This window comes from Eumetopias jubatus, unplaced genomic scaffold (genome assembly GCF_037043125.1).
Source record: "Eumetopias jubatus isolate StellerSeaLion01/CBP00866 unplaced genomic scaffold, mEumJub1_p1.0 scaffold_2, whole genome shotgun sequence".
Lineage (NCBI taxonomy): Eukaryota > Metazoa > Chordata > Mammalia > Carnivora > Otariidae > Eumetopias > Eumetopias jubatus.
The window spans coordinates 1,855,160-1,882,071 of NW_028274808.1; the positions used below are offsets into that span (position 1 = coordinate 1,855,160).

At 55.1% G+C, this 26,912-nt stretch overlaps 1 protein-coding gene across 2 annotated transcripts; it reads left to right on the forward strand.

Moving 5' to 3' along the window:
* Positions 1-8,303: 8,303 nt before the first annotated feature.
* CLN8 (CLN8 transmembrane ER and ERGIC protein) lies at positions 8,304-26,904 on the forward strand. Of its 2 annotated transcripts, XR_003608579.2 has the most exons (4): positions 8,304-8,341; positions 17,337-17,986; positions 25,045-25,440; positions 26,614-26,904. XR_003608579.2 is itself a non-coding variant. In XM_028099893.2 (3 exons), the coding sequence occupies exons 2-3, from the start codon at positions 17,444-17,446 to the stop codon at positions 25,366-25,368; spliced, it is 867 nt and encodes a 288-aa protein (XP_027955694.1). In that variant the 5' UTR covers positions 8,304-8,341; positions 17,337-17,443; the 3' UTR covers positions 25,369-26,904. The 2 variants fall into 2 exon arrangements, 1 of the variants encoding a protein (XP_027955694.1); XM_028099893.2 differs by having other exon boundaries at positions 25,045-26,904.
* The last annotated feature ends 8 nt before the right edge of the window (positions 26,905-26,912 follow it).

The following is a 26,912-nucleotide window of genomic DNA, read 5'->3' on the forward strand; positions in this document are numbered from 1 at the left end:
GAAGAAAGGAAGGAAGGAAGAAGGAAGAAGGAAGGAAGAAGGAAGGAAGGAAGGAAGAGGAAGGAAGGAAGGAAGAAGGAAGGAAGAAGGAAGGAAGGAAGGAAGAGGAAGGAAGGAAGAAGGAAGGAAGGAAGAAGGAAGGAAGAAGGAAGGAAGAAAGGAAGGAAGGAAGGAAGAAGGAAGGAAGAAAGGAAGGAAGGAAGAAGGAAGAAGGAAGGAAGAAGGAAGGAAGGAAGAGGGAAGGAAGGAAGAAGGAAGGAAGGAAGAAGGAAGGAAGGAAGAAGGAAGGAAGAAGGAAGGAAGAAAGGAAGGAAGGAAGAAGGAAGAAGGAAGGAAGAAGGAAGGAAGGAAGGAAGAGGAAGGAAGGAAGGAAGAAGGAAGGAAGAAGGAAGAAGGAAGGAAGGAAGAAGGAAGGAAGAAGGAAGGAAGGAAAGGAAGGAAGGAAGGAAGAAGGAAGGAAGAAGAAGGAAGGAAGAAGAAGGAAGGAAGAAGGAAGGAAGAAAGGAAGGAAGGAAGGAAGGAAGGAAGGAAGGAAGGAAGAGGAAGGAAGAAGGAAGGAAGAAGGAAGGAAGGAAGAGGAAGGAAGGAAGAAGGAAGGAAGGAAGAAGGAAGGAAGAAGGAAGGAAGAAAGGAAGGAAGGAAGAAGGAAGAAGGAAGGAAGAAGGAAGGAAGGAAGAAGGAAGGAAGAAGGAAGGAAGGAAGGAAGGAAGAAGGAAGGAAGAAGGAAGAAGGAAGGAAGAAGGAAGGAAGGAAGAGGAAGGAAGGAAGAAGGAAGGAAGAAGGAAGGAAGAAGGAAGGAAGAAAGGAAGGAAGGAAGAAGGAAGAAGGAAGGAGGAAGGAAGGAAGGAAGAAAGGAAGGAAGAAGGAAGGAAGGATGAAGGAAGAAGGAAGGAAGGAAGGAAGAAGGAAGAAGGAAGGAAGAAGGAAGGAAGGAAGAAGAAGGAAGGAAGGAAGAAGGAAGGAAGAAGGAAGGAAGGAAGGAAGGAAGGAAGGAAGGAAGGAAGGAAGGAAGAAGGAAGGAAGGAAGGAAGAAGGAAGGAAGGAAGGAAGGAAGAAAGGAAGGAAGGAAGGAAGAAGGAAGGAAGAAGGAAGGAAGGAAGGAAGAAGGAAGGAAGAAAGGAAGGAAGGAAGAAGGAAGAAGGAAGGAAGAAGGAAGGAAGGAAGAGGAAGGAAGAGGAAGGAAGGAAGGAAGAAGGAAGGAAGGAAGGAAAGAAGGAAGGAAGGAAGAAAGGAAGGAAGGAAGGAAGGAAGGAAGGAAGGAAGGAAGGAAGGAGAAGGAAGGAAGGAGAAGGAAGGAAGGAAGGAAGGAAGAAGGAAGGAAGAAGGAAGGAAGAAGGAAGGAAGAAGAAGGAAGGAAGAAGGAAAAAGGAAGGCAGTCATTCCTGCGTCAGGAGCCCTGCTGGGAGCGCAGGCCCGTGTTGACCAGGTCCCTTCCGACAGTGCTGATGGCAGAGTCATGTCGGCAGGAAAACAAACTCCCTGAAAGTGCTTGTTCTGAACAAAAGCCTTGCCCCTTTCCTCATGGAAGAGCCTGTCCTAGGTTTGGGCCTTGAATGCGGGCTCGTCCTTCTTGCTGGGAAGTACTGAACAGAGACCAGTCCCCTCAGTCAGATAAAGGGTCTGTCGCAGGCTCTGAACCCCGGGGAGGCCATAATGGGGGAGACTTGCCCCACCTTCACGGTTGAGCGGCCCGGGTCCCCCCCCGGCTCTCTGGTGCGGGCTCCTTCTGAAGGCCGTCCACTCTGAAGACTGTCTGGAATGCAGGCAGGCCCCCCACCACTTCAGAGAGGCCACCGGTGCAGTCCCCTCCGATGGAGACCCAGCTGGCCTGCGACTGGCTTCAGGTCAGGCACACCAGGAGGGCACAGGGCAGGGGAGGGACGAGGCGGGCACTGCTTCCTGTCGGGACGGCTGCTGTCTTCCCCTCCCCTGGGGAGGTGTCTGACCTGGAATGTTATTGTCCATCTTAGAATAAGATGCGCCCCACAAAACGTCCTGCCTTTTGGCTTTGCGGCAGGGCTACCGCCTGGAGGGAGCGGACCTGCCTTTCTTCACACCTTCGGAGGCACATAAGACTTTCACACAGACCCCTTGTAGTTCAGAGTGCTCTGTTCTTGCTGCCGCTAGCTTGGTTTTGTTCTTACACAGTTTTCAGTCTTAGTTTTTTCATTTGTTAGTTTTTAACAGGAGTGAAAGAGTGATTCGTTCTTCTGAAAATGTTGGTATAAAGTTGACCAAACTGTTTTTAAAATATACCCTGGACTGGCTCTGAGCAGGTGAGACGCGCGGTCCCAGGAATGACGGTCCTGAAGGAAGGAGCTTATAGTAGCAGCTTTCTAGACACAGGAGGCCCCCTCTCCCCCACCCCCGGGCCCCACGGGGCCTCCCGGAAGCACCAGGTCAGTGCGGGGCTGGAGGTGTGAGCGCAGAGTGTGGGGAAAATCCCTGTCTGTGGTTTTCATGGGGAAGAATGAGCAGGCAAGGGGAACAGGCCGAGCCCACGAGGGACTGGCAAGTTTGAATAATTTCGGTGGTTCTGGGTGTCGGGGCTGCCCCTGGTTGTCTGAGGCCTGGCCCCGGAGCAATGAGCGTGGCGGGTTAGAGCCGCATAAAGCAGGTGGCTGTGTGGGTGGGGCTGTGGTCTGCTCCCCTGGGAGTCAGCGAGGCCCTGACATACCAAGGCATCACAAAACATAGAAAGTAAAACACAGGATCAAGACACAAACATAACACACAATGATTTAAATGGAGGTTTATTTTCTCACTTGAGAACACATTCTATTTTAGAGCAGTATCTCTGCCCCTTTTGGAATGTGTCAAGGTTAACAGAAACAGTCATGTTTACGTATTTACTTCAATTAATATTCTTTGAGCACATACTTGAATAAAATGTTTATGAAACCTGCTTTAGAACAAAGCATTGTATGCATGGGAAGCATTGTTTTCCACCGCAGAGCAACTACCCCGAGGTTAACCTCTCTTGTCTTGCTGTTTGTAAACACAAGCACAAACCGCTTTATTTTCTTTAAGTTAATTGTGTACTAACAAGAATTTGCTCCTAGATGGCTGGAAGTCAGAACTAATTGACTTTCATGGGAAATACTTATTGGTAGAAATGAGCAGACGGCCTCCTTGCAGGTGCGCCAAAATAAAGCAACCCCATTTGCACCTGTGATCCAGAGATGCGGCCCCCACCTGCAGACCAGCATGGGGGGAGCGGCACGTCAGCGTTGTGGGGGCGGGGGTGCAGCTGGTAAGGGAGCCCCTCAGGTCAGATCCTCACCCGGACTGTCTGACTGGCAGGCTCTCTGCAGCAAGCTGTTTGCCTGCCGGCCTCCCAAGGGCGTGAGGACGGGCATCCTACAGATGTCCTGTTCCACCCTCTTCTTGTTCAGTGACTCAGGCCTGGTTTGTCGTGCGCCGTGCCTGCCAGGTCATAGGACAGTCAGAGGAGGCTCTGCCTCGGTCCAGTGAGTAGTCAGCATCCTGAGGAGCCAGCAGGAGGTCGGCTTGGACCTGGAGCCCCGCTCCCTCACCTTGGCCTTGATTTAGTTCCTTTCAAGGAGTAGGGGAAACAGGAGTCGGAGGTGTGCTTCCTGACGGCTGCTGGTGGTTTCTGGCCAGCTGTCCCTCCTGCCTCTCCAACTGAATTCTGTGCAGTTGCCCGGGAGCGAGATCGGAAAGAAAACTCAGGTAAGTTCTCCTGGTCAGGCAAGTTCGCAAACCAGCCCCCTTGGTGGGCTACTTTCTGGATTTGCCGACCTCGTAACATTCTACCTACCCTTTTTTTTTTTTAAGATTTTATATATTTATTTGACAGAGAGACACAGTGAGAGAGGGAACGCAAGCAGGGGGAGTGGGAGAGGGAGAAGCAGGCTTCCCGCGGAGCAGGGAGCCCGATGCGGGGCTCGATCCCAGGACCCTGGGATCATGACCTGAGCCGAAGGCTTAACGACTGAGCCACCCAGGTGCCCCTCTACCCACCTTTTTAAACACACTGAATGTCTATTTTCTTTCATATGCCTCTATACTTGATTTCTTTTTTTTTTTTTTTTAAGATTTATTTATTTGAAAGAGAGTGAGCAGGAACACGGGCGGGACAGAGGCCCAGAATCTCCAGCAGACTCCACACCGAGTGCGGAGCTGACGCAGGGCTCGATCTCCCGACCCTGCAAGCATGACTTGAGCTGAAATCAAGAGTCAGGTGATGCTCAACCGACTGCGCCACTTGGGCGTCCCCTGTATTTGATTTCTATATAGCATTACACTTGGTGTTGGGGGGAGAGAGGGCAAGTTCTGAGCCTGTAAGTTTGTTCCTAAACTAGCATCTGAGGTTAAAAAATCCAAGGGCTTCTATCTCTCTGCAGATAGGAGTTAAACATTTCTCAAAGCTCACTACATTCTCCAGGTCACTGAGTACCTTCTGGGGCCAGTCCAGGGGTGGGAACCGGCCTGACCGGCTTGGTGGGGGCAGGGAGGCAGCCTCTCTGCGGCATGATTGAGCTTGTAATTGGAGGCGGTTCCTTCAGCTGCACCAGGGTCTGAGTCTCCACACTATTGCACTCCATGTTCCTTTGTTGTGGGCGCTGATCTGTGCGTGTGGGATGGTAGCAGCACCTCCGGCCCCCACACCATGTACCCAAAGCACCGCACCCCCACCCCACCCACTGTGAAAACCGAAGGTGTCCACCTTCCCAGATGTCCCCCCAGGAGGGGTGGGCTGGACCATGCTCTGCTTGGACAGGCCCTTGAGAACAGGCTGGCTTCCTGGCCCTTGAACAAACAATCTTTATCAAGGCATTTTTTTTTTTTTAATGCTGGTTGTTATGGTCGTATGTTTGGCCAACCGAGACTTAAGGATTCTTTGTGTGCCAAGATAATTACAGCCCTTAGCTTGAAGGTCATCGTTTTCCACGGAGAGAGCCCTGCCCTGGTTTAGCCGACAGACACTCCGCAGAAGCCCTGATGCTCCAAGAGACTTGAGACCAATCTCAGCTTTTTATGTCTGTGGCTCAGAGAGGTTACTCAAACCTTCCAAGGTCACACCACCAGTGGAAGTAAAGGGACCCAAGTTCAGAGCCCTCTGAAAATCTTGGACATGAGCCATAGGCACCATGGTTTGTGGTTCAAAATATGCTCAGAAAAAAGAGGTAGACACAATGAATACTCATTTAAAGCAGGAATGATTCCAAAAAAATGCATTTTTCTTGGACAAATGTTTTCTATCTAAAATGCTTTCATTTTGCCATACTTATTGGAAGAAAATATTATCCATGCCACTTGTTAAAGAATGCGGACATGGATTTTATTTGGGAAACTACCACCAAAGGTATGGTGCCCCTGCAGTGGGCTTTGCAGGGGGGGAGAGGGCGGCGAGCGGGTGTGTGTCCAGGTGCTGGAGGATGGGCAACATCAAGGCTCGACCTTTCTTGCTGGACCAGCCCAACAGCATTCTTGCTAAAGCAGGCCAGGGTGACAGCATCCAGGCTGAGGGATGCTGAGCTGGACTGACCATGCAAGGCAGAGCCCTAGGCCCGAGCCTTGGAGGTTAGAGGAGCCCCAGGAGAGCCCATCCAGGAGCGTCTTCATGACAGCTGGGCTGAGCACCTAATCATTGGAAGGGCAGATGTCCAGAGATTCGTGTGTTGTTTGTGATCCGTTGTCTGCAGATCAAGAGCTGGGGTCCGACACTTTAAAATACTGTTTGGAATATGTCTCCTGCACAGCTAACTGTGCTCTCTGGTGAAAAGCTCTTGGATCTAAAGCAGGAAACTTCTCCCCGCTCTCCCTGTGAGAACTCGGCCATCCCACCTGCTTCTGACAAACAGGCAGAAGGGGAGAGATCTCAGCAGCCCTCTGCTAATGTCATTTAAAAATCTCTTTTCCTTAATCAAGTGTGTATTGCTTAAATGATCCAAAAGGAAAGGGAACATTAAAACTGTCCATCCCACCTCCTTTAAAGAAGCCATTTCGATTGCCTTCAAATACCTCATGGCCTCCTATTTCAAAACTCAACTTTCTTGTTTTGCAGCTGAGGGTAGTTAGACAAGTTCCTTGGCCTTACCCACACTGAGCCTTGGTTTTCTTACCTAGTAAATATGCAGGTCCGCCTACAAGCAACTGAGAATGTGCCAGACCCACGGAAAGCCGGAATGAACCATTTCCGGAAAGCACTTGCCAGGGCACCTCAACAGTACATTTGTTGTGTCCGTAGGAGGGAGGAGGCGAGGGACCCGGCTGAACACAAAAGAGGCCCCCCTGCGGTAGGAGAGTCCCGTGGGTCCTGCATGTGCAGAAATCAGGCTGCATTTCGATCAGTTTCGTTCCATCTCTCAGTTCTACCTGGTTATTTATTAACAGGTATACCGGCATCTGTTTTATTTTATTTTTTTTTAGATTTTATTTATTTATTTGTCAGAGAGAGCGCGCGTGCACAAGCAGGGGGAGAAGCAGCAGAGGGAGAAGCAGGCTCCCCGTCATCAAGCAGGGAGCCCAATGCAGGGCTCAATCCCAGGCCCCTGAGATCATGACCTGAGCTAGACGCTCAACTGACTGAGCCACCCAGGCGCCCCGCGTCTCTTTTTTAAATGACTGACGCACCACTATGCTTTAAAGACAGCAGAGCACAAAGGCACCACCATCCTTGTTCCAGACACTTCCCTAAATGCTGGGGATAACAGGGGGGACAGGACCAAGTCCCCCTTCATGCAGGTCACATTTTAGTCAGAAGACACAGAAAATAACAAAGAACTAAGATAAGCATATAAAAATACAAAATGTCCAGCAGGGTTAAGTCAGTAAAGAAAGAAAAGGCTTCAGTCGGGGGTTTTCAGGGCAAGGACCTTGCTGTGTGCTGACAGGGAGCACCTGCACCCCGATGGGTCAGCGCTCCGGGGAGACCCCAGAGCACCCACCAGCTGCGGCCACATTTCCCAGTGGAGGTCACGGCTTGGAGGTTCAGAGGGTGCACACCAACTTCTCAAAGCTGGTGGTTCTGGTGCCCAGGTCTGCCTCACTGCAAAGTCAGGTGTTTTCTGCAAGGCAAGGCGGCTCCTGGTTCTCTGAAGCCTGGCCATCTATGCTCAAAAACAAAACCCTCAATTCGAAGGCCCCCGACTCCGTCTTCTGGGGGGCTGGTCCTTGAACAGCAGACTGTGGGAGAAACTGGGGCCACAGGCAAGGCCCGGAAACTTTGCCTTTCCCCTAGAAGTCTTCCATTCTACAGGCTTCCTTACCTGGAAGGTGGACACAAGGACACCTAGATTTTACACCCAGGTCCCGGTTCAGAAAGCTGTTTCCACACATCGTCTCACAATTACTTTGTCTTATTAAGTAGCGGGCACCGAACGCTACTGTAATGCATGCTGCTGATCCTCTCCTAACATCTAACTCTCCGGGCCGTGTTCTGCGTGGACACCGTCCTATTTTCCGTTTCACAGGTGCAGACTCGGAGGGCCAGGAGACGTGAGGTGACCTATGAGACCGGCCACCCTGAAGGGCTTTGGAAACCCTGAGCCAGTATAAACAACTTAACCTCTTTTTTCTGGGGTCCTGGGGAGATGTAGAGGGAAGGGAACTCCCCAGGAGACGAAGTTAAGGCTGTCTCTCCAGACTTAGCGTTTTCAGGGAGCTTGTTCCGGAAATCACACTCAGTAGAGGACTGACAGCCAGGACCTGAGTGGGGCAGGTTTTACTGACTTTGCAGAGGAGACTAGGGTTGAGAGAAGTTCCATCACTTGCAAACACCACAGGGTGGTTTGGGAAGTGAAACTGGACTTGAGTGCTCCACATTTCCAAGCCTCTGTGACCCTGGGGTGGCCTCAACTTATTTTTACAGGTTCAACTTTGCTGAGTCACCACTGTCACAGGGTGGGGCTGGGGCTGTCACCTCCAGCTGCAGCCTCCCCCTCCCAGGCTGCACCCCTGGGTTTCCAGAGCCTCAATGGGGGTCCCGTGGGGTCCCAGTGGGGCCTTCTAGGGTCTCAGTGGGGGCTCCGTGGGGTCTGCTCAGACGCCCCCTTCCCTGTACAGCCGTAGCTCTCCACGGGTCAGCGTAACGAGGGCATCGGGGATCAGCGCACTTCGGAGAGGGCCGGGAAGCGGGGCAGGGGCCGCACGTCCAGTCCGCGAACTTCCCCCGGGCCGCCCCCCGCGCCCATGGTTCCGTCCGGTCTGCGCGCCCCCCTCCCGCGCCCGTGGTTCCGTCCGGTCCGCTCCCGCCCCCTCCCCCCCCCCGCCGCTCCCGCGCGCGTGGTTCCACCCGGCCGCGCTCTAGGCCCCGCCCAGCGGGGGTGCGCATGCGTGGTCGCGTTCGCGGCGGGGTCGTGACGGCGGCCTCGCGGTGAGTGCAAGAGGGCGGTACGCGGCGGGTGGGCGCGGGGCCGAGCGGCCGAGGGCGGCGGGGCGGAGCGGGCGGGGCGGTCTTTCCCTCCGCTGGGGCCCGGCCCGCGCTCCCCTTCGGTGCAGCGCAGTGTGAGCGCGCGCGGCCCGAGCCAGGCCCCGGCTTGGCGTGGGAGGCAGGGACGCCGCGCGTGCAAGTCAGCCCTGTGCAGGGGAGAAGCCCCGCGTTCTAGGGGAGTCCTGTGCAGGGAGCATCCCCGCATTCAGGGGAGCCCTGTGCAGGTCAGCTCTGTGCGGGGGAGCCACCCCGCCTCTAGGGGAGCTCTGTGCAGGTCAGCTTTGTGCAGGGGAGCATCCCCGCATTCAGGGGAGCCCTGTGCAGGTCAGCTCTGTGCGGGGGAGCCACCCCGCCTCTAGGGGAGCTCTGTGCAGGTCAGCTTTGTGCAGGGGAGCATCCGCGCATTCAGGGGAGCTCTGTGCAGGTCAGCTCTGTGCGGGGGAGCCACCCCGCTTCTAGGGGAGCTCTGTGCAGGTCAGCCCTGGGGGTCGAAAGGAGTGGGGCCTCCGCTGTGAGCCTTCCTCCAGCACCTTCAGGCCCTACTTGCTGTGCACGTTCTCACTGAGCACCTCCTATCCCTAAAAACCGAGCTGAACACGAGGTGGGTTCTCTCTGGAGCCTCCAGAAAGTTCTCTGCAGAGCAGTTGAGACCGTGAGAAAGGGGGAAACCTAATGGGGTGTTGGATGTAGCAGAACATCCCTGGGAGGGGGAGGGTCTCAGTGCCATGAGGAGACATTCTGCACCGGAGTCCTGTATTGTGGAGAGGAAAGAAGCAGGTGCGAGGCAGTGTGTGTATACCTGATCCCTTTTTATGGGAAAAAATAAGAGTTTATATTGAGCAAAATGATTGAACCCAAAGCAATAGTGCTCCCTGGAGCTGCCTTAGGGGATTACAGAGTTTTATTTTTGTATTTTTATGCTTGTTTATATTTCCTAAATTTTGCTCATTGAGTCTTTTTTTGGGGGGGGGGTGAAATATTTTTACACACTGCCAAAGCATAATTCTGAAAACGTTACAAACATACTTCTCACACCAACGGGGAACCCTTGTCAGGTTACTTTGATCTCATGGATGGTCGACCCAGCAGGAAGACAAAGCCCTTCAAAACCAGTGAATGAAAGGAATGCACAGATAGGCTTGTAGGGTTCAGCGGGGCCCTGGTGGGTACCTCTGGTGCAATGAAACCACAGCCTTCCATTATCTTTCTCCCTGGGCTGAGAGGAGAATCACAGCCCTTTACTGGTGTCATAGTCCAGCCTGTCACTTCACTGACTGACAGGGCCAGTCCCTGGGAAACAGTGACACTTGTCTCCCACAGTCAGATGATCCTCAGATGATTGTTAGCCAGTAATCCAGCAGGACCTGAAAAGCACGCCACCTTTCTTCATCTTTTTGACTTCATTTCCAAGTTTTGGATCAGTTATTGCAGTCAAATACAAAAATACTGGTATTTTAGCAATCTAGCACCCCATGAATTCATCAGTGGGTGTCAGATGGAGCTGCAAGAGTCCTGGTGCCTGCAGAGTCCCATCCCTGGAGACGCAGCTGCCGGATCACCATGGCCCTGAAACTCACACTTAGGAATTCTTTAAAAAACGCCTGGTCCAGTGCAATGCATCAGCTTAAACCACCAAATCTTATACAAGAGAGAAAGATGAGGTTTATAGATGGATTTTTCCCAGAGACAATGAAGGCTCACAGCGAGTCAGGGATGGGGCTCCGGGCCCCTCCAGGAGCCAGTGCCTCCGGGCCTAAGCTCTTCTACCACGGAGATGCAGGCCTGTAGTGCCTGGGCTCCAGAGCCTTCCATGGGGAGGAAGGGCTGAGTGTGAGCTGCGGGGCCTCCCGCTGTATCCAGGAGGGAGCAGTGACCTCCAGCTGTGACTGCCCTGCACTGCAGGCCGTATGAAGGGCAGTGGAACAGCGGTGACCCTGGTGTTCCCTGTGCCATCGAAGCTGGGGGAGGGGGGGGGATGTGGTTGCGCTGAGGGGCCAATGGAAGACAAAAAGGAGAAATAGAACTCCGCCCCACCCTGTCAGCGCCGCCTTTCCAGAATAGGGCCTGGTGGATTTTGTGGGCTTGTGGATTCAGGTAGCACTGTGATGCTGTGGAAGGCACGGTGGGACCTCCGCAGGGCTCCAGGGGTGGCTGACTTGCTGCCCCGACGGGGTCCCTGCAGGTCCCTGCAACCCGAGGCCTGGCCTTCCTCGCTTGGCGGTTCACCTCGCCGGAGCGCCCCCAGCTGCGAGGTACTGTTGGTCTCAGTGGACCCGAGACACCCACAGTGCCGGATGAGGCCAGAGCAGCATGGGCTCGCTCAAGCACCAGGTCGGCCGCTGTGTAGGAGCACGTGAGATCCGGCTTGAAGCAGGGATGGGGATCAGAACGGGGAGAGAATGGGGGTGGTGGGTGAGTTGTCTGTTTCTCTCGTTGGCACAGTCTGTCTCAGCTCCGGCCTTGCTGTCTGTTTCTGTGTCTGCCTCACCTGTCTGCAGTTCTGTGTTTAGATCTGAAACCGTCTTCAAAAAGTTGGTCCAGGAGGCTCCCAGACCTGGCAGCCGGCCCCTGGGCTGTGCTGTGGTGTACTTCAAAGGCCCGGGGCTTTTCCTGGATTTCTGAGCCCTTGCAACCAGTCCCTGTCACCCAGGGAAAGTGCTTGTGCCGCCCGCGGCCACCTTCCATGGGCCTCGCCGCTGAGCCCCGTTCCTCCATCCTTGCCTCAGTGTCTCGGTGGTAGGGACTCAGGCATGTGGTTCAGAACATGTGGACCCAGGAACAGATCTGTGCTCCAGCCTCTTCCCAAGTGCTCGGGAGCCTGCCCTGTACCCACCTGGGACAGACGGTGCACATGCGCCTTCCCCTCCTGGAGCGTCAGGCTCCTGCCTGTCTCCATGCTGCTTGCTGGGGAGCAGGGACGGCAGGAGGGGCAGCAGGAAAGAGGGACTCACAGGGGCCTGCTTTCAGGGTTTCTCTCCAGCAGGATAATCTAATTTTTTTAATTGTATCTGCTCATGTGTCAAACCACTAAGGCATATAGGTTATGCTAACCTGGTTTGGAAGAAGGACGACACTAAACCATTCTACCTCCGAGTCCGCAGTTTTTACAACCAGATGGGGACTGGAGATCATGCCAGTCCAGTGGCTCTGTACCTGCCTTAGGGTACCTGGCCACATAGAAAGTGCCCAAGCCTGGCCATCACTCCGGGGCAGTAAAGGCCGAGTCTGGAGGTGGGCCCTGTCCCGGGCGTGTTCCATAGGTAGGGAGGAAACCGACCAAATGCAGAGCCTCTGCTGGTGATCTCCGTGCACCAGGGGCGGGAGCTCTAAAGTCCCTGACAGGTGCCAATCTGGTCTGAAACAAGGGGGCCGAGCCAGGGCTTGGTACGGAAATTGGAAACATAAAGCCTAAATGACCTAGTTGCCTGTGCCTAGCACATAATGGGTGCCTCCTATTGGTTAGCACTACCCTACTATCCTGCATTTCTGTGCATTTTTTTATTCTCATCAGAAACTGGCGCCCACAATGGTTGCGAAACATGTTTTCATAGCTCCGAAGTAGTGGAACCAAGATCAGAACCCACTGTTCTTGTTCCTTTGGGCCTGGCACCCTGGAGTCCCTGACTCCTGACCCGGACCTCCCTAAACAGCACCTGTACTGGCCATTTCCAGTGGAGCGAGCCTGAGTCCTAGAGTCACGGGGACCCTCCCATTTCAAGGCCAAGGCACCACAGAAGTTAGGTGACTTGGCTAAGAGCATATTGAGGCAATCGTGGCAAAATGGGAACCGTAACCCGGATCTCCTGACTGACGTGTGGAAGAGTAGAAGAGGAAATCTTGGGAGGAGGCCGTATTTTCGCGGAGTGTACAGTTTTGTGTAAGGTAACCTTTTCCTGGTCACTGTGAAGTGCTTGACGGTGAGGCTTCATTCCCGAACCCTGGAGATCTTTACTGGAAGTTGCTCTGTAAACCTCATGGCCCCCATCCTGATGGGTTAGAAGGTGACTTGCTGCAGAACCAGATTGTTCTGCATGCTTTTATGAAGTAGGTGCAGCCGCAAGAGGCACGGAGCAGAGGCTCAGGAAAACCAAGGCCATTATAGTCGTGGGTCCTAGAGACGGAAGGCACGCCAGGCCACCCCATGCTGGGTCCCCCGGGGAAGCACTAGGGTCAGGAGGCAGGGGAAGCCTTAGGCCACAGCCTTTGTTGGGGTTTCCATGGGAAAAGCAGGCAGGACAGGGCGAATGATTCAGGACTGGCGACTTTGAGCAATTTGGGTGGGCTTTGGGCAATAGGGGTGGCACCAGGCCCTGGATGATCAAGGCAGAGGAATGTTGCTCCTGGGTGCGGGGAAGGTGGGAGAGGCAAGGCTCTGATCGGTTAGTTCCCTGCTTTGCTATCTCGTAAGAGCAGGCTGGCCCTGGGCGGGCAGTCTCCCCAGCCAGGGAGGTTTTTAAGATGGCAGAACATAGAGGGGGAGAAACATACACACATCTGCACAGATACCCAGAGCCAAGCGCTCTTTCCAGCCTGTCCTCTGGTGTTAAACTGGGTCTGTGTGCACATGAACTCACAAGTGTTCTGGGATGTGTGAGGAAGAGAGAACATGCCTGTGAACCCAGGGGAGCAGCCGGCTGGACACCTGCACTCCTGGCACGTGCACTGGGGCAGACCCAGAGCCCTGGGTAGAAAGGGAGTGAATGGGTGTGGTCTCGTCTTTTCTCCTCCCAGAATCAGATTCCTACTGACAGAGAGCCAGCCTACTTTAGAGATTGTGTTCACTGAGAAATAGGAAAACAAACACTTATGTGATACTGGCCTTTGATTATAGGACCATTATCAAATCTAAGAGTTCAGTGATTGGAAATGGTTCCTTTGTAGTTTGGGTTAAATGAGCTAGTACGTTCTGCGTCCTGACTGGTCATGGCAACCATCTGGGCAGAAGAGCCGTTTTGCTGCTTTTCACTGAATAGTCACAGATTCACAGCTGGTTTAATGCTTGTGACTTGACGCTCTGCTCGATGTGGTATCTCCCCAAGGATGGAGAGTCTTAGCTGTGCTGTGGGCAGCCCGATTCCCCTGCAGGCCTGCTCTTCATTCACCAGATGTGAGGGAGAGTCCTCTGCTCCCCGAGGAAGTGCCCTGTGCGGCAAGCCCCTGCAAAGCTGTGGGGTGTGGGGGGCAGGAGGGGACCCAGGGGGAACCTGCAGGCCACGCCTCCGGGGCCCCTTGGTGAGCCTCTGATCCTGGGGGTGCCTTCCCTGAAAGTCTGACATAAGGGAGCTTCAGACGTCCCTGCCTGTTTGGGAAGACTCGAGACTCTGCTGTTTGCAGTTTTACAAACAAAACACATCCAAACTTACATAAATTTGACCGTGTGAGCGTAATTTGTGAATTCTGTGTGTATGTTCAACAAATGCTTCTTGAGCGGGTCCTCTGTGCCAGGTACTGTATCTGTCTGTGGGGTCACAGTGGTGGACAGGTGGGCGTGGCCCTGGCCTCAGAGAGCTGCTGGTCTGGGTGAGGTTAGGGGTCCCAGCAGTAGTCAGAGCGTGTGTCTAGATACAGCGGTGGAGGGGACAGAGGGTGTGTAGTCTGTGGCCCTTCCTCTGGTCTGAGATGGCTTCTGCAGAAACGGCACAGATGCCGAGATCTGAAAGGTAAGGGGCTGACAGGTGGGGCAGGTGCATGGGCTCTTAGGTAGAGGACCCAGCAGGAGCAGAAGCCCAGAGGTAATAAGGCAGGTGGGTTTAAAGGAACTGTAAGGCTCAGTAGGGCTGGAGCGTGGAGCAGGGCGCAGGGCGGGGTGGGGTCTGGTCCTGAGAGCACAGGGCTCAGACTTGAACGGGGCAGGAGTGCAGACCTGTACGACGTTCTTCAGGGGTGACTACAGTCCACCCTGTCCTGCTAACTAGAATAACCCGGACGACAACCATCTTCTAACGCGGAGTCAGGAAACTTCTTAAATGTACTGCAAATCAGATTTGAAGTCCATTTTCCTGTGATCTCCAAGTTTGTCGAACCTACATGGGAATAGGAGTGGGTTGGTTGTGAAAAGAAGAAATAGTTTATATTTCCGGGTGATGAAAGTACGAACTTTTGTTTTTATGTTGTTACAGAGGAAAGTCATTGGCTTATTTCAGTTGAACTTGTTTCTTGAATAGTAAGTGTGTTCGTGATGTTTTCTCTGTCCACAGGCAGCCCCTGGTTGTAGGAGAGCACAAGTTTTGGGAACAGGGCGGCCATGAGCTCTACCCACGGCCCTCGGGGACATGCTCCGTTGATGTTTTTGTGTCTGTGGCGCAGGGGATCGTTTTCATGGTAGGAAGTAGAGTTACTTGGAGACTCGAGAAGGCCCTGACGATGCTCTGGTCCAGGGGGGAGCTTAGCATGGAGCTCCGGGGAGCAGTAATTCCCGCTGTCCTTCTTGCTGTCCGCGGATGGGTACGCACGGCGGCCTCGCCCCTCCGATCCAGTCCCCCTGCTTGCTTCTGACGGGACTGAGGGCGGATTTGATGCTGCCCGGCAGGTTAACGGATGGGAACCGGGACTTAGGTTTTCCTGTGGTTATTTTAAGGGCCCCGATGGCTACAGGTGACGAGCATCCTCATGCTCTCACCACCGCGTCTGCAGCACACCGCAGAGATTGCTGTGTGCGACCCGGGCCGCAGTTGGTCCGAAGCCAGCATGTGGGACCGGGGGTGGGGGGGGGCATGGCCCTGCAGACCGCACACGATCAGGCCAGTGTTCCTGTCTCCGGTTTCCGGGTGAGAGCCCACGGCTGTGTGATTGTCTGAATGCGTGTTACCCCGTGGAGCGTGCACATAGTGTGATTCCCGGGTGGCCCCGTGGCAGAGTCCAAGATGGCCTGTCCACTCTGCTCCCCTCTAGCTCCCGGCTCCTCTCCCGGCCTTGTCCTGGACCGCCAACGGGTGTTTTCTTGCGGTGTCTGTGTGTCTTCAGATACGGTGAAGAGGTTTTAGAAATCCTCATTACCATAGTGCGTCTGTCCTGCTGGAGCGGGGCTGTGGGCTCGCTCCTGCCTGGTCCACACGGAGTGACCCGTCTGTCCTTCTGCAGGTGGCAGACAGGTGCATGTGGGCCTGTGGGCTTGCTCCTGCCTGGTCCATGCAGAGTGACCCGTCTGTCCTTCTGCAGGTGGCAGATAGGTGCATCGGGGCTGTGCGCTCGCTCCTTCCTGGTCCACGCGGAGTGACCCGTCTGTCCTTCTGCAGGTGGCAGACAGGTGCATGCGGGCCTGTGGGCTCGCTCCTTCCTGGTCCACGCGGACTCACCCATCTATCCTTCTGCAGGTGGCAGACAGGTGCATCGGGGCTGTGAGCTTGCTCCTTCCTGGTCCACGCGGAGTGACCTGTCTGTGCTTTCTGCAGGTGGCAGACGGGTGCATCAGGGCTGTGGGCTCGCTCCTGCCTGGTCCACGCGGAGTGACCCGTCTGTCCTTCTGCAGGTGGCAGACGGGTGCATGCGGGCCTGTGGGCTCGCTCCTTCCTGGTCCACGCGGAGTGACCCGTCTGTGCTTTCTGCAGGTGGCAGACGGGTGCATCAGGGCTGTGCGCTCGCTCCTGCCTGGTCCACGCGGAGTGACCCGTCTGTCCTTCTGCAGGTGGCAGATGGGTGCATGCGGGCCTGTGGGCTCGCTCCTTCCTGGTCCACGCGGAGTGACCCGTCTGTGCTTTCTGCAGGTGGCAGACGAGTGCATCGGGGCTGTGGGCTCGCTCCTTCCTGGTCCACGCGGAGTGACCCGTCTGTCCTTCTGCAGGTGGCAGACGGGTGCATCGGGCCTTGGGCTCGCTCCTTCCTGGTCCACGCGGAGTGACCCGTCTGTCCTTCTGCAGGTGGCAGACGGGTGCATCGGGGCTGTGGGCTCGCTCCTGCCTGGTCCACGCGGAGTGACCCGTCTGTCCTTCTGCAAGTGGCAGACGGGTGCATCGGGACTGTGGGCTCGCTCCTGCCTGGTCCACGCGGAGTGACCCGTCTGTCCTTCTGCAGGTGGCAGACGGGTGCATCGGGGCTGTGGGCTCGCTCCTGCCTGGTCCACGCGGAGTGACCCGTCTGTCCTTCTGCAGGTGGCAGACGGGTGCATCGGGGCTGTGGGCTCGCTCCTGCCTGGTCCACGCGGAGTGACCCGTCTGTCCTTCTGCAGGTGGCAGATGGGTGCATCGGGGCTGTGGGCTCGCTCCTGCCTGGTCCAGGCGGAGTGACCCGTCTGTCTTTCTGCAGGTGGCAGACGGGTGCATGCGGGCCTGTGGGCTCGCTCCTTCCTGGTCTATGCGGACTCACCCGTCTATCCTTCTGCAGGTGGCAGACAGGTGCATCGGGGCTGTGGGCTTGCTCCTTTCTGGTCCACGCGGAGTGACCCGTCTGTGCTTTCTGCAGGTGGCAGATGGGTGCATTGGGGCTTTGGGCTCGCTCCTGCCTGGTCCACGCGGAGTGACCCGTCTGTCCTTCTGCAGGTGGCAGATAGGTGCATCGGGGCTGTGCGCTCGCTCCTTCCTGGTCCACATGGAGTGACCCATCTGTCCTTCTGCAGGTGGCAGACAGGTGCATCGGGGCTGTGGGCTTGCTCCTTCCTGGTCCACGCGGAGTGACCTGTCTGTGCTTTCTGCAGGTGGCAGATGGGTGCATTGGGGCTTTGGGCTCGCTCCTGCCTGGTCCACGCGGAGTGACCCATCTGTCCTTCTGCAGGTGGCAGACAGGTGCATCGGGGCTGTGGGCTCGCTCCTTCCTGGTCCAGGCGGAGTGACCCGTCTGTCTTTCTGCAGGTGGCAGACGGGTGCATGCGGTCCTGTGGGCTCGCTCCTTCCTGGTCCACGCGGACTCACCCATCTATCCTTCTGCAGGTGGCAGACAGGTGATTCGGGGCTGTGGGCTTGCTCCTTCCTGGTCCACGCGGAGTGACCCGTCTGTCCTTCTGCAGGTGGCAGACGGGTGCATGCAGACCCCAGAGTCACCCGCACCGACTCTGCGTTCTTGGAGAGCTGGGACGTGGGCCTGGGACGCCCGTGGCAGGCTCAGTCGAGAAGGATGACTCCTGTGAGTGATGGAGGCATGGCAGAGAGCATCTTCGACCTAGACTACACGTCCTGGAAGACCCGCTCCACACTGGCGGTCGCCGGCTTCGTCTTCTACCTGGGCGTCTTCGTGGTCTGCCACCAGTTGTCGTCCTCCCTCAATGCCACGTACCGCTCTCTGGTGGCCAGAGAGAAGGTCTTCTGGGACCTGGCGGCCACGCGCGCCGTGTTTGGCATTCAGAGCACGGCTGCGGGCCTGTGGGCCCTGCTGGTGGACCCCGTGCTGCAAGCCGACAAGGTGCATGGCCAGCAGAAGTGGTGCTGGTTCCACATCGCCACGGCAACTGGATTCTTCTTCTTCGAAAACGTAGCGGTTCACCTGTCCAATGCGCTCTTCCGCACGTTTGACTTATTCTTGATGGTCCACCATCTCTTCGCCTTTCTTGGCTTTCTTGGCTCCTTGGTCAACCTGGAAGCTGGCCACTATCTGGCGATGACCACACTGCTCCTGGAGGTCAGCACCCCCTTCACTTGCATTTCCTGGATGCTCTTAAAGGTGAGTGTTTCCGGCGGGATGCGGGGGGCCTCTGCCGCCGCTGCCCTGGTCCGCACTGGTGGGGGGCCCGCTCCTCGGGCACCAAGCTCTGCGGTCACCCTGGACTACATCGCGGTGTGCAGAGTCTGTGAGGAGCTCCTTCTGGCTGAATTCTGTGTTCCTAATTGCAAACCTCTTAGGCTTCTAGCTCCGTAGCAAAACAAGACTCTCTGGATCTTAGCACTTAGTTGATAGGATACTGTAAGCCCCAGAAAACATGGTATTTTTCTTTCAAATGCTTTAAAAAAAAAAAAATCCATAAACTATATATGTATACACACATCTTTTTTAAAATTTTTATTTCATCTTATGTTATTTTAAGACTTACCATGAGATCCACCCGCTTCAGGAGTTCTTATGTGGACGGGATGTTACTGCGGACCCCAGGCACAGTGTGGCACGGCCGAGCCCTCAAGTTTGCCCCCCGTGCTTGCCAAAGCTTCCAGCCTACTCTCCCTGCAGCTGTGGGCCGCCACCGCCCCACACCGTTCTGTGAATTCGGCTACTTAAATACATAAGTGGAGGCTCACTCCTCCGAGCGTCATGTCTGCAAGGCTCACGCACGTGGCCCACCGCAGAATCTCCTCTCAGGCAGACGGGTTTTGTGTTGCGTGTGGGTGCCACGCTGTCTGTGTCCGTGGGTCCACGGTGGGCACCTGGGTCACGGGCGCATCTTCGCCACTGCGAATAGCGCTGCAGTGAGCATGGAGGTGCTCCCAGCTCTTTGAGATCCTGATTTCGGTTATTTTGGAAGAGCGTTCACAAGTGGGATGACTGGATGACGTGGTAAAACCTCCGTGCTGTTCTGCACGGTAGCTGCCCCCTCTCCGTTCCCGCGACACCATGTCGGGGTCCCCGTGTCTCCACGTGCTCGCCCACACTGGTCTCCTGCATGTTGTTGATTCTCGCCGTCGTGACCTGTGTGCAACGGTCTCATATGGTTTTGGTTTGCTTCTCCCTGGCAATCATCGAGCTTACACACACACTTTCATGCAGCTGTGGGCCGTGTACGTGTCTTCTCCCGAAAACTGTTCACCACCTTGAGCCATGTTCGGATCAGAGTTTTGTTTCCACTCGTGCCTTGTAGTTCTTTATCCGCGCTGGAGAGTAGTCTGTCGCTGATCACGCGGTCTGCAGGCGCCCTCCCCCCACTGTGGGGCGTGTGTTTGCGCCTCTGCTGTGAAGGTTCTTAGCTTTATGCGGCCCCAGTTTATTTTTGTCTCTGTTGCCTGCGCTCTTGGCGTCATAGCTGGGCAATCATTGACAAGACTGGAGTCATGAAGCTTTTTCCCCATGTTTTCTTCCAGGACTGTTAGTTTTAGGGCCTTCAACCCATTCTGACTTGTGTGTCTGGTGTAGGAACATGGCCCAGTTTTCCCAGCACCACCTCCCAGAGGGACGGCCCTTTCACCGTTGTAGGTTCTTGGCCCCTTTGTGGTCAAGGAGTTGAGCGTCTGCGGTGGACTTCCTTCTGGCCTCTGGGCTCCGTGCCTGCCTTCCCGCCCGTGCCGTGCCATTTTGAGTAGCTCTGTAATATAGTTTGAAATCAGGAAGTGTGGTGCCTCCGTGTGTTCTTCTTTCTTAGGGCTCAGATGACTATTTGTGGTCTTCTGTGGTTTTCCGTGAATTTTACAATGGTTTCTTCTATTTCTGCAAAGAGTGCCATTGTGATTTTGGTAGGAATGGCAGTGAACTGGGGATGACGTTGGCAAAGCTTTCTAGTCAAATTTTTAGTTCCTTTACTGTGTTCTCAGCTCCTTGATTTCCTTTTGGGACTTTTTTTTTTTCTTAAATATTTTCTGTCTCTGTTGAAATTCTCATTTTGTTTGTGCATCGTTCTCATGACTTCAGTGACTCACATCTTCGTGACAGTTAATGGGTCCTTCTCTGTCAGATACATCATTTAAGTCCAGTCCCTTAGGGTCTGCTTTTGGAGATTGACCTTGGGAACACCTTTGCCCGAGTCTGCCCTTGCCCGAGGCTGTTGCTGCCTGTGCATCAGACAAAGCAAGCACCTCTTCCAGGCTCCACACACTGTCCTCACGCAGGACCCAACCCCACTGGTCAGCCCGGCCAGAGATTCTGGGGCTCTCTGCCGGCTCTGTCCCTCCCTGGGGGAAAGTTGGCCGCTGTGCAGTCTGCTCCCTCTGTGTGGAGCTGGGGTGGGGGGCAGAAGGTACGGGGTCTGCCAGCCCAGCCGCCACCTCTCCTCTCCCCAGGGTCCCTGCCTGACCCGTTGGAACTGCAGGACTGACCAGACCGAGGCCAGTCCTCCGCCAGCCCCTCGGCAAGGGTGGGGTGCTGGACACATGTAGCAACTCCTCCCTCTTCTGGGGTCTCCTCCTGACCCTGTGCTGCTGGAGGGTCCCTCCCCACTGCGGCGAGGGCAGCTCACATTCCCCCACATGCAGGAGCCTCTCCAGGATTTCTCATTTCTCACAAAGGAGCTTTGTGTGTGCATTGTGCTGAATCCGGGTGTTTGCAGGGAGGGTGGGTCCGGCTTCCTCTCCGCTGTCTTCTCATGTCTGTTGCAGCTTGCATGTCATCTTATGCTTGTGTTTCTGAATAAGGTGGTTTTTCTACCGATCAGAGGTGTCGGGACCTACCATCACTATTTGTGTAGTATTTGTTGCCTTTTTGTTTGTAAAACAGTATTTTTAGAAGCTGTATGTTTTCTGGATACCATCTTGATTGTCATTTTGATAGCAAAATGTTCAGGTGAGACACTTGAGAATTCTTTCTTTAGCACAGATTTCTTGCCATTTTCTATGGCTCACTGTTCACAGGATGTTTATGTGAAACATGAAATACTGCTTTGTGTTTCGTAAATGTCTGATGCAGTCACCACAAATGGGTCAGGGCCCTGAGCACTTCTGTAATGCTGTGGTAAGCTTCGGGAGAAAATCGAGAAGCAGGAAGAATCATCAGTGCCTTCAGGTCCCCTGGGGTAGACAGTGTGGGAACATCGGAGTGAGTTACCGGTGTCCGTGGGGCAGACCGTTCACCCGTAGCAAACACCTACGGAGCACCGGGCCGGCGTGTAGCCTTGCCATGGTCCCCCGGAGCTGCCCCTGCCTTGTGCCGCAGGAGGACGTCTGAGTGCGGGGACAGGTGCCGCGGCGAGCAGGCGGGCCAGGCAGCTTGGGGAGGGCTGGGGCTGGCCCGTGAACCCAGGCCCTCCGGCTGGGGAGCTGTAGCCGCTGCTCAGTGCCCGGGAGCTTCGTGAATGCGGGGTTTGTGGACGGTTGAGGTCCTCAGGCAGCAATAATTTGGGGGAAGGTTGGAAATCGTTAACGGAGTGGAGGAGTGAAGCCGGCCGACCTCTGAATGATGGAGGCTGCTGGTCCAGCGGTGGGTCATTTTGATAAGATGCCGTGACTCGGGCGCCACCAGTGTGTCCTGCTCACGCCCTGCAGCTTTTCAGTTCTCTCCTTGTGGGTGTCCCCTCCCCGAGAGGGGGTTCCCGCGTTTGGAGAGCAGGGGCTGAGACTTGCCTGCATTCTGTGGCCGTGAGCACAGCACCAGCCTCTTGGTCGGCCGTGGACGGAGGCTGTGCCGGACACACGGGCTGCAGTCCAGTGTTCCCGTCCCATCTGCTCCCCATACAGGACAGCCCGCTCACATGGATGGGCTGGACCACTGTTGTCAACAGGGACCTGCACCAAACCTACAAGACAGACATGCCTGGGACATAAGGCCCACGTTTGAGAAAACAGATGATTAGTTTTCTGGAATTTTTGTTATTTTTTTTGTTGGAACTTCATAAAAAAAGGAAAAAAAGAAAAAATCTTCTTGTCTCTTTCCAGTCCATAGTGGTGATCAGTGTTGAATGGCTTCACGTATATTTCTCCAGACTTGTGTCTACACCGCCTGCAGCCGGGCGTGGCCACCAGCCTCTGGTCCTCAGCATCCTCGGGAGGAAGGCAGACTCCTGCGGGGGGGGTGGGCACGGGAGAGAGACTTGGTTTTGGATTTTTCTGCTGCCTCTACAGTTGGCTGGTACCGTTTGTGCTGGATGGAAAAAGGCATCTCCATGTGTTCACTTCTTAACACCCTGACTCTGCCAAGCCAGCAGACCCCAACAGCAGAACTGTACCCCAAATTAAGGTAGCTTAGGTCAGTGTTTCGTGTTGTTCACATACTACTAAAGATAAGTGAATGCTGCCTACAGTGTTGAAATCCTTTTAAGCTTTCAGTAAAGCTGCCAAAGTAGTTGGGCTTCGGATTTAGGAATCTGCCAGAGCACCAGGTCTGATCTGTTGAGATATAGCACAGGATGTGCATCAAGACAGCAGACATCACTGTAACTTAAGACGGGCTCTGCCTCCGGTGCAGTGGCTTATTCTTAGTACTTCTTTCTTGACTGATTCTGAAATGTTAGACTTAATAAACAAATTGCACAGGACTCAAACCTCGGGATAAAATTCACCCACAACGACTGGCCTGGGTGTGAATGAGGTCTGTCAGTTTCCGTGCACATTCCCCACGCTGTGCTGCAGAAAGCGGCTCTGTACGTGCGGTCACCAACATTGTCCCCGTCCCTGCTCAGAGCACGTGGTCAGGTGACCTGGGTTATGCTGAAGAATGCTCAGTTCTCAAGCTTCGAGCTTTCCGAACATAATTACTCTGTGAGTAAAAGTTCATATTTGTGATCTGAACATTAATAATTTAAGAAGGCCACTTTTAGCAGTGAGGGGAATAATAGGGAAGAGCCCTTTGTTCTGTGAATTTTGGAGGGAATGGCAAAGTGGGACGGAGTCCGTGCTGCTAAGCACAAAGGAGGGGTGAGGGGGCGGCGGCGTTGAGGTGTGCTCTGCTCTGCTCCCGTGTCTCCACAGTTTGTACTCTCGAAGCCTAATCTCTTCCACAGGAGCGATCTGACTTTGGAAACGTCAAACCTCCCGTGTTTCTGTGCTTGAGAAAGGTGTACTTGTGGTCTACTTCTACGACCCCACAGAAGATGCATGCGCTCATTGGTAGTAATTGGGCGCTCTGCCAGTTGCAGGCGGGGGCTGGGGAGGAAACACGGACGACAGACCGAGCTCTAGAGGTGGAGGCCGTGCAGGGCAGATGTGTGCTTTGTTCCCTTGGGAAACAGGGTGGCCAAGTCCAGAGAAGCTCGCACAAGGGAGCAGAGCCCATGCAGCTGGGACTGGGTGTCCCCACCCACTGTGTGCATCCAGGCTGCACCTGGTACTGCAGTGGGTGTTGGAGGAGGGTGCATGAACAGTGCACCTGTGCCAACCTGAGTGCTGTCCATCACCGCCTCTGGGCCTGGTGATGGGACCACTTGGCAGAGGCCACACGGTTTCTCACCAGACTGGGGCATGCCCGAGTGCTGGAGCACCTGGTTCCTGCTGATGGAGGGCTGACAGCGGTCTTGGCTTCTCCTTCAGACAGGAGCCTCCGAGAACTGTAGCCTCACCCTCTGATTTTACAGAAAAGTTAGCAGACGTATTTGGTTTTATCCTTCTGTCATGTGGCTGTCAGGACTGATGAACACAGATCTGGTCTCAGCTTCTCCCCGTCCATGTCTCAGGCCCCTTTAGTGTGGAGCTGTTACACTTGTTTCGGGTTTGTGCCTTGGCTCTCACTCCTGTGTGTTTATTGCTCCAGCAGAGTGGGGCCCACGGGAAGCATGTGGCTACGGTCCACCTTGAGTGGCACCAAACACAGGTTTGGAGCAAACGAAGTACTTGGTGAGTCTGTGCAAAGCTGCCCGCGGGGTCTGGAGATGGCGTGCTGCGTGAGCAGGGCAGTGTCCATCCCTACAGACTCTGCCAGGGAGGCTGCCCGCAGGAGGCCCAAGAACCCATGTGCCCGGAGAGGGAGCGTGCTGTTAGAGCCTCCACGGAGCTTTCTCTGGGCCCTTCCATCTCCTCGCTTCACGTCCATGCTTGTGTTCAGACTCTGCCAGAATAAATAGGGTGCTTCTGTGGGGTGTTATTTAGACTAACTGAATTATCGGTAGAAAAAAGCATGTACGGATACGTCTGCTCTAAAAGTAGTAGACCATGCAGAGTTTTTGTGAAGTTATTTTTGGGTAAGTTCAGTTTTTCAGACAACAAGGAAGTTCCTTGTTTTTCTGTTTATTTTTCCTGAGTCATCAATTCCATGGATTCTCGTTTTCCTGTGTCAGAGCTGTGTGGACACATTTTTATGCCATGAGAGATTAAGATTCCTTCCTGGTTTAAAAACATTCAGGAGCGGGTTTGCTGCGTCCCCATCAGGACTGGGCAGATGTAGCTCGAGTAGAGCCGTTCCCTTTCCCAAGGTCGCATTCTGCTGCCCGCTCAGAGTTCCCTTCTGCAAGAGCAGGACCCCGCCGCCACCCTGGGGGCCACCTCAGCATGGAGCTCCTGAGGAAGATTTTGTAGCTTCGGTTCAGCAGAGACAAGGTTGGAGAGGCTGGCGTGTGGAAGGTCTGAGGGGTGCTGGAATGTGGTGCTGGCTCTTCCGGTGCTGGACTATCCTGGGGCCAGATGTCCTGGTGCTGGCGAGGTCCCACCTTGGTGTCCACGATCTGATGGACCATCTTCAAGTTCTCTGTTCAGTTTTGGCTATGACTCTTGGAAACTAGTTTAGTGTGAATTTAGAGTTGTTTTAAGGGAAGTCCATCTCTGCCTGTGTCCATGGGCTCCTGGGGTAAAAGTACCAAAACTCCAAGCAGGAAATGTGTGTCATCCTCAGCGTCTCTCCTCTCAGAGATTCTTGTCCCAGGGCTGCCCTGTGGGAGCTCGATCTATCGGTCGGTATGTGTGAGCTCAAGGTTAACAGTGAACTTTGGGGTGAGATTGAAGAGAAGACTGGATTTTGCTCGTGGGAGAAACCGCCAGAAGGAGCAGAAGGGACTGGTGAGGAAGGGGCCCCGCTGTCTGTGCGGTGCTCAGTCGGTGGGTGGCTCCTTCCCCCGAGAAGCCCCAGGGAGGGGAGAGTACGCATGCATCTGCAGGGATGTGTTGGTCTGGGTGGACCCTTTGAGTGCAGAGTGCACTGACCGGCTTCTGTTCTGTCCACAGGCTGGCTGGTCCGACTCGCTGTTCTGGAAGCTGAACCAGTGGCTGATGGTTCACATGTTCCACTGCCGAATGGTGCTGACCTACCACATGTGGTGGGTGTGCTTCCGGCACTGGGACGGGCTGCTCAGCAGCCTCCACCTGCCGCACCTGGTGCTCTTCCTCGTCGGGCTGAGCCTCCTCACGCTCATCCTCAACCCCTACTGGACCCACAAGAAGACTCAGCAGCTGCTCCATCCGGAGGATTGGAACTTTGCACAGCCGGCGCCCAGAAGCAGCCGGCCCGCTGGGGCCAACAGCCAGGTGCTGCCCAAGAAGGGGCAGTAGCCACTGGGGGCCCGGACTGCAGCGCGCGGCTCCTGGCCCTGGGCTCCGCTGGCGTCCTCCACACGGGCTCAGGTAGACAGGGGCTCCGAGTCCAATACTGTCTCCAAGTCGGACCAAATGTGTCGTTTGTGTTAATTTCCACGTAGCCACAAAGTGTTTTTAGAGCTTTGGTTTGCCTCCGGGGGTGGATTTTTGCCGTCATAACTCCGTTGTCTGCTATGGTTTGTTCCTGCACGCCTACCTGTGCAGGGCCCTGATCAGCACCAAGGAGGGGATCGGTGGTGGAGGCCGGGCCACCTGTCCGGGAGGGCCTGACGTGGCGCTGTGGCCACCAGCATGGTCTTTCTGGGCACATGGTCAGCGTGCATGTGCCCTGTCCGGTCGTGGTGTCCCGCTTAGTTGGAGAGAACTGCCCCGAGCTGGGTGCCCCGTTCGTGCCCCTCGTTAGAGCGTCCTGCATGAAGCGTGCAGCCCACCGTGCACACCTGCATTCAGGGCGTGCGGAGACCACGGGCAGGAGCCGCCGCCTGGGACTGGACCCAGCCTGCCCGGAGTGTGCGCGACAGCAGGGCCTGTGAGGCTTGTAGGTCACGGGATCTGTGGGAAAACACGCAGTATGTAGTCATACTCTGTGGCTCACTCGGCAAAACACGGGAGATGTTTGGTAATCGGATTTGTCTGGACTGTAGAACCATTCTGAATAGACCGCGTTGCCAGTGGGCTTCCCATCCGGACCCTTGTTCCATGGCTGGCGTGTCTGTGGGCCGAGCAGTGGTCGCCTTCCCCTGCGCGCCGAGGGGCTGGACGGCAGGGCCCACGGTCGTGGCTCACTCCACGGCAGCCCTTGCTGGGTGCCTGGCGGTGCCTCCTGAGGTGGTCGCCTTCGCCACGCCGTGCCCGATGGAGGTCCCAGCAGCCTGGCTTGTGTGTTGGAAGACACGGGCAGCCCCGCTTCTGATAGCTCACTGTGGCCTGTCCGCCTTTACCAGAGACCTGTGTCCCCCCAGCAGCGCCTCCTTCCCGGAAGGGAGGCCCTGTGGGTTTCTGACAGGCAGCAAAAACAGGCACAGAGTAGGTCCGCAGAGTGTTGCAGCGCAAACTTTAGGAAAGCGGGGGTCATTTCAGCTCACGACGTGGGCTGTGGGGGAGACCCACGTGCACATTTTATTCTGGCCATGACCGTGCAGTTAAAATTAAAAGTTTATTTTTTATCAAAAGCCCCTTTGATGTGTTTGCAAACAACAGGTGTTTACGGGTCGTGGAAACGCCCGGCCTGCGCTCGTCCTGGACACAGAGCTCACAGTGCTGCGTCCTCAGTGTTGCTGTTTCGACGTACAGGTCATGCTTAGGTCAAGATGTGCAGTACCCGCTATGTCCTTGTAAGAAGTGACTTAGATCTCAACAGTGCCCAGCGCTCTGCGTCCCCGCGAAGACTGCTGCCCAGAGGCCCCGCGGTCACGCCCGGTCTCCCGGAACAGAGGTGGCTGGTGTCTTCTGATGGGATGGAAGTGTAATAAAGTAACTTATGGACCCAGATGGATGTC

Excerpts from the sequence above, each read along its gene's own strand:
- CLN8 (XM_028099893.2), top strand. The coding sequence starts at position 17,444 with ATGACTCCTGTGAGTGATGGAGGCATGGCAGAGAGCATCTTCGACCTA. Across the intron at positions 17,987-25,044 it reads TTTCCTGGATGCTCTTAAAG|GCTGGCTGGTCCGACTCGCT; the intron begins GTGAGTGTTTCC and ends TTCTGTCCACAG.